The 6,186-nt window shown below is 53.4% G+C and overlaps 1 protein-coding gene across 1 annotated transcript in view; it reads right to left on the bottom strand.

Annotated features, from left to right (window-relative positions):
- The window catches only part of LOC104471591 (SH3 and PX domain-containing protein 2B-like), a gene marked incomplete at its 5' end in the record, with an annotated part of 8,787 nt that overhangs the window by 789 nt on the left and 1,812 nt on the right, over positions 1–6,186 (bottom strand). The window contains 5 exon segments of the mRNA XM_010086973.1: positions 1–703; positions 1,621–1,746; positions 2,219–2,268; positions 2,574–2,800; positions 4,080–4,197. The exon segment at positions 1–703 is cut by the window's left edge and continues 22 nt beyond it. Of these exon segments, the coding sequence (XP_010085275.1) occupies positions 1–703; positions 1,621–1,746; positions 2,219–2,268; positions 2,574–2,800; positions 4,080–4,197 (1,224 nt within the window).

A 6,186-nucleotide genomic window follows, 5' to 3' on the forward strand; every position in this document is an offset into this window, starting at 1 on the left:
TCTGAGGGCTTGACTGCAAGAATGGATGCTGGGCGATGGGCTCAGGCTTGTCCTCCACGGGCTCAGCTTTTGGCTTGGTTGGCTTGACGATGGGCCGGAGGTTTGGCTTCTTCACCTCCTTGGCCGACACCTTGTGTCCACATTCCAGTCCCATTTCATTTTTCAGCTGGAAGAGTTTGCCCTTCTCTGGTTTCAGCTCGGGCTTCTTGCTGTCCTTCGGGGCCACCGACTGCTTGGGTGGGATCATGGGCAAAATCATCCCTGGGGGCTTGGGGGGAGGCCTCTGCCTCTCCAGTAACTCACCTTCCGATTTAATGATGGACTCCTTCCTGGGCGGCAGGCTGGGCTTCTCCTCTGTGTCACGGTCCGAGATCTCCTCGTAGCCGCTGGTAAAGGCTAGGTCCCCCCTCTCAGGAGCCTCCTTCCCCTTCCAGTCTTTGGCCCACTTCCCACCACAGTCCGTACCGTTAGGAGGAGCCTCCGGTAGAGGACGGCACGGTCCCGTCGCTTCCTCGCCGGCACTGATGTCAGCCGCGGTGTCACCGAGCCGGAGCTGCCCCATCTCATTGGGCAGCGGAGCCAGAAAGTTTGGCCTGGATGCATTGCTGGTTTTCTTGTACTTATCGATGAACGTGGCGGGCGCCCATCCTTCCTTCTCCTCAATCTGAATTTACCACCAGCCGCTCAGGTTCTTCTCAATAACCTGCCAGGGGGAAAGGAGAGCTCAGACATCCATGCAGGAGCCCTCTCCCACAAAAAGGGGATGCTGGGTGTCTCTGAAACGATGTCAGGGTGGCACATGGCCTCAACGCCTCCCTGTCCTGGTAACCAAAAGCCATGTAACCACAGGATGGGTATTCTGATGGGAGGGGGATCTGGTAATGACCTCTGCCAGGGAAGGGGACCTGCGTGCCATGGCACTGATGATTGACAGAACCATGTCAAGGAGCTGCTGCTGAGCTGTCACCAAGAGACAGGACCAGGATGCTGGGTACTGGCAGTGGCCACTGCGCGGCACTGTTGGAGCAGTCAACCGGCAGCGATACTGCACGGATCAGCTACAGTCCGGCCTCTGCCTGCTCCAGAAGTGGGGCTGGGGCCTGGGGGGAGCTGACTAGGGCAGCCATCAAGAAAAAGTCCTCCTAGAGAGGCACAGCTTACATTTTGGAAAGCAAAATCACATCTGCAAGAAGGATTGTGCCAGCAAAAAGCGGGTGTGCTAGGAAAGCACTTCTGGAAGGGCTTTTAACTGTACACTTAGCCTAAGTAAGAAAAAAACCAGCATCTCTACCTGCATTTGTGATGTGATTTTAATTTCCACTAGCTCAGATGACACTGCACCCACACACTTCAGGGACAGAAGGCCACCAAGGGCACCAGGGACTCCAAAGTGTCATGAGCTCATATAGGTTTCTCCCTCTCTAGGAGAGCCCTGGGATGTTAATGGTCCACAGAGGCAATGACATGCACCATCATGCTCATTTCCCACCCAGAACACTGTGGTGAGCAGATCTTCCTTGCCTGCAAATGGAGCTCCTATCTGAAACAGGTCCCAGGGCAATGGGAGTCAGAAGCGCTGCAGTGACATGAGGATGTGAAAAAGGAAGATAATAGTCTCACCTCTACTTTCATTCCTGCCTGGAAGCTGATGCCGTCAGGGATGGTGGTCTGGAAGTCAGCGATGGTGTAATATTCCTCTTCCACTTGAGGAGGGACGGGAGGTTTAGGCAGGTTCAAACCACGTGGCTATGACAAGAAAATAAAAAACACATCAGCGTGTTTCTACAGAAGGTGCAACACAACACCTGCACAGACCACCAGCCTACAGAGACACAAGCCAGCATGGCCAGGCCAGGGAAATCAGCTGTGCCCAAGCAACATCCTCACCAACAAACCAGCAAACCATTTCCAGGCTCCAGAGCTCTCACTGACAGCAGAGTCACCATCCCCAGAGGGAGGGAGCCAGTCTGCAGCATCCCACTGGCAACCCAGCCTTGCAGGACAGACTGCCTGAAAGTTCATTTAAAGACCACATGCAAAGAGAGGAGTTTCAAGTCAGCAGGGAGGCAGCGTGCATACTCCAGCCTTGACCAAGAGCAGAGCCCACGGTACAAGGGTAAGATCCCAGGCAAAGAATAACCAGTGCCCAGAGCTCCTTTCAGTGCTCCTCTCCAACTCCCTCTGCCATTGCTGCTCTCCTGCATCAGCTGGCACTTACTATGGTGAGATCTCGGCGAGGAGGGGGTCTCTGCCTCATCTTTGGTGACTCTGTGGAGGAAGAATTTCACGTGCTGTTAAGTTTCTGGATTTTGGTCACACGTGTTCACAAATGACACATGAAAGAGAAAACAGAAAGGCAAGGACCAAGCCTGCCCCATGGGCAAGGAAGCCAAAGGAAGAACCTGTCTGCCCAGTATCCTGAGTGGCAGAGGTCACTCAGGTTTTGAGGGCATCCTAACAGTGCCTGCAAGCCTTCTGCCTCCCTCACACCCCATTACGTCACCCAAAAGCCTGCAGGAAAGGCTGTGCTGACACCCCAGCCACCACCAGCCTCCTCCCGACCAGCCACTTACTGCGCCGGATGTCAGCATTGGGAAGGGGCCGGCTGTCGAACCTCCCGTCCCTTGGGCCAGCGAGCCCATCCTTCTCTCGGCTCGCCATGACCTGCTGCCGGGAGATGCCATCCAGATCCAAGGCACACGAATGAGCGGAGGAGCCTGGTCCCAGCTTCTGCGAGAACATCTCTCCATTCCCCTTCTTGAGGTAGGAGGCAGGGGCCCAGCCTTCTTGGCCCTGGTACCTGTGGTGGCAACAACAGCAGTGTCACCACACAGAGAGTCCCCACGCAGCACCGGGGCCATGAGCCCTCCCCGAGGAGCAACCCACTGTGCTAGAGTGGTCTTGAGCCATCAGACATCTCTGGAGCCAGAGCTCAGGACACAGGTTGACCGAAGGTACTGCGTGATCTAGGCAAAACGAGCTTGCCCAGTGTCATGCTCTGCAGCACGTGGGCAACTGGAGAGCTCCACCCATGACTAACACTCCGGGCAAGCCGGCCGCAGCCCGTGGGCCAAGGGCTGGGAACGGTGTGAAGCTCGATTTCCTTTTTGCCTTGTCAATGGCACTGGTTCAGGAATGAAGCGTGCTGGCAGGGGAAGCAGAGGGGAAAACCAGAGCGCTCCTGCTAGGATTGATGTACCTGGTCTTTGGAGAAAGCACAAGCCCTGTGTGCCGGCAGCTTGGATCCCTTCCCTGCTCTAAACCTGCACTGCTTAGGAGAGAAACCAGCCCTGTGATCTGATGGAAAAACCACATCCACAGAGTCTCCCTGCCATGCTGGAGGGTCCTGCGCCAGCATCAGAGACTCTCCCCGCTGGCTGAGCTGCAGCCACTATGCTCAGATGGCACCAGCTACTGAGCTTGTAATTGCCTTTAGAGCTCTCATGGCAGCTCTCCTCCACTTCAAAAGTCAATGGACATTTTTCTGGGGCTTTGCTGCTGCCAAGACCACAGGTTCAATGGAAGGTTAAGAAAATTGCAGCATGTGCTCCCACCCTGCTCACGTCTGGCCGCTTGCTAGACCACAGACAAGAGAAGATGAGCTTCCAGCAGAAAACAAGCTCAGGATGATCTGGAATCTTTGGCCTCAGCACACCCTGCACACAGCAGACCTGGCCCGGACAACGGCCTTTCTCTGCAGGAGCCTCCTAACACAGCCAGAGGACCCAGCCTGCCTCCAGGACACTCACTGGTTTTCCCATCAGCAGCACATGATGTAACACCAATGCTCTCACACCAGTTCCTTTTGCACTGCCGGGGCATGTGATGCATGACGCAGTCCACCTCCCAGCACAGGAAATCGGGGGATTTTAAGGATGTTCAACCACAGCTATGCTTGGCTGAAGCCCTGAACATCAACGAGCCTTAGTTTGTAAGGATGGAGAGAAATGAGTTCTGGTACTCTGCCCTTCCTGATGCCTTAGATTTGCCTTTGGACTGTACATGCCATGCACGTTGGGTCTCTGCTTTGCACAGTCCCAGCTGCAGTGCCAGGGAAGAGCAAGAGGTAGGGACAGTACCTGATTTTCCACCAGCCCTCCAGGTTCTTCTGGATCACCACCACCACAGCCCCTTTGTCCAGGTTCATTTCATCCTGGTCTCTTGCGGTATATGGGTAAATAACGGTGTACTTCTCCTCTGTCGGAAAGAAAGTGCAATTTCATTGAGATATTGTTTTATGGAAACCTGGGCTCAGTTGAACAATGGTTAAGTGCTTATATAATGATCATTCCTGTTGTAATACAGGTGCAAACACAGAGATATACAACCACTCAGAAAAGAAATGCCAGTGAAATGTATTTCAAAACAAACCCAGATGCATTTTGAAATGTAAGCTTTGGTGAGCTAGTCTAGCCCAAGGAGAAGTTGCCTAAAACAGTTCCTCCTCTCCCTTAGGACTGAAGACTATCTTTTTTATGACAGCCCTCCTTTCACCTGCTCTTCACATAAGCCCTCACATGCATCCAATTCAGTTCAAATTTCTTTCTCAGAGCCTTTAAAGAAGAACTATCCCTATAAAGGGAAAGAAATCCCATAGACATCAGGGAGTAGCCCCACACATACACACATGCTCTCATGCACAGCTTTCAAACCGCTTTACAACAGCAGCTCTACATGAACTTCCCCCTTCAACAGTTGGGTCCCCCAAGACATTGGTCAAGGCCATGTGGTGAGCCTGGAGAAGAGTATGATGTCCTGTCCATGAGACCAAACAATGGGAAGCAGGGACATGGATGCTCTTCCCTTCAAGGGGAAGGGGAAACATCCAAACAGCCATGTGGACAACACGTCACACAAACAGGTCCATTCATCCTCTCCAGAAGAAACCCAGGAAAGTAATTGCTTGTGCATAACTAGCGCCACAACAGGGTGAGGCCATTTTGGGAAGAGTCTACCTCCAAAACCCACACCTCTGGACATTCATCTATCCCCACCATGCAGGTTTCCTCACTTTGTCTTCTCGGAGGAGCACAGCCCTTAAAGGCCTGATTTCCCACCATCTTTGTGCAAATGAGCCAAAGCAGAAAATGTCCTGTAACATCCAGCAAAACCAGTCTGGCTCTGCTCCTCCTGAACCTATCTGAGCCACCAACCCCACAGCCATGGCTCAGAGGAGTTGCTCTTACAGGAACGAACTAAGGCAGCAGTTGCAAGAAGTCTGCATGCATGTGTTGGGGGAAAGCAGAAACTCCAGTCTCTGTACCCAAAACATGCCTCAAAAAGGTAGAAGGAACAGCTGATAGAGGAAGGAGAGGTGGACATGAGTAGGTCTCATGGAAGGCAGAGGAGCATGTATGGCATGCATTGAGGACTGACACAAGCTGGGTCCATCACATGCAAAGCAAACAAACATGCAGGCAAGGCTCCAAGCATAAAACACTGGCAGCTGAACAAGTCTCTGTGAAGTCCACCTTGACCCCATCCACTGGTGTACAAGTCCCCAAGAGTCCGACGGCGGCCAACGTGCCTGGGCAGAGACCAGTATCTCCATGGCACTGGGAAGAGCATGTTGGGGAAGCAGAAGAGGGACAAGAGAGGACGTAAGGAGGGAGGTGACACTTCAGGTCTGAGAGGAAACAGGGCTGACGCCAGAGTGGCACAGACACTGTACTCACCTGGAGCCCCCCTCCCACCTCCATCTCCCCAGACAAGGGGATGAGCCAGCTACAGCACTGCTTTGAGTGTATGGTGGTCAACGGGAAGGATGTGTTCTCCACGGGCATTTCAGATTTGCCCTTAGCAAAGGTTACAAACTTGCTATTCTCACAACCTGAGCTCATGCATGGTCTTTGTTCTGCATGGCTTTGGATGACATGTGAATTGTCCTAGGACCTGAGCTTTGCTCCTCCTCCAGTGCAGGTAAAACGGATCCCTGGGGCCTAAAGGAAGCATTGGGATGGCAGGACTGAGTGTTCCCTGGATGCGGCACCTTCAGCCCCGCTGTGGGAGAGCAGAAAGGGCAGCAGTTACACCACCAGTACCCAGCAGATCCTGGGGCAGAGCACTGGGCAGGCAGGACCATTACAGACAGACATCGCTGAACAGCACATGTGGGTTTGTCCTTCCCTGGCTCGTGCCCTGCTTAAGTCAGGGAGGGCTCAGCAGTCCTGTGAGCAGCTCAGAGCA

Source organism: Pterocles gutturalis, unplaced genomic scaffold (assembly GCF_000699245.1).
Source record: "Pterocles gutturalis isolate BGI_N339 unplaced genomic scaffold, ASM69924v1 scaffold34701, whole genome shotgun sequence".
NCBI lineage: Eukaryota > Metazoa > Chordata > Aves > Pterocliformes > Pteroclidae > Pterocles > Pterocles gutturalis.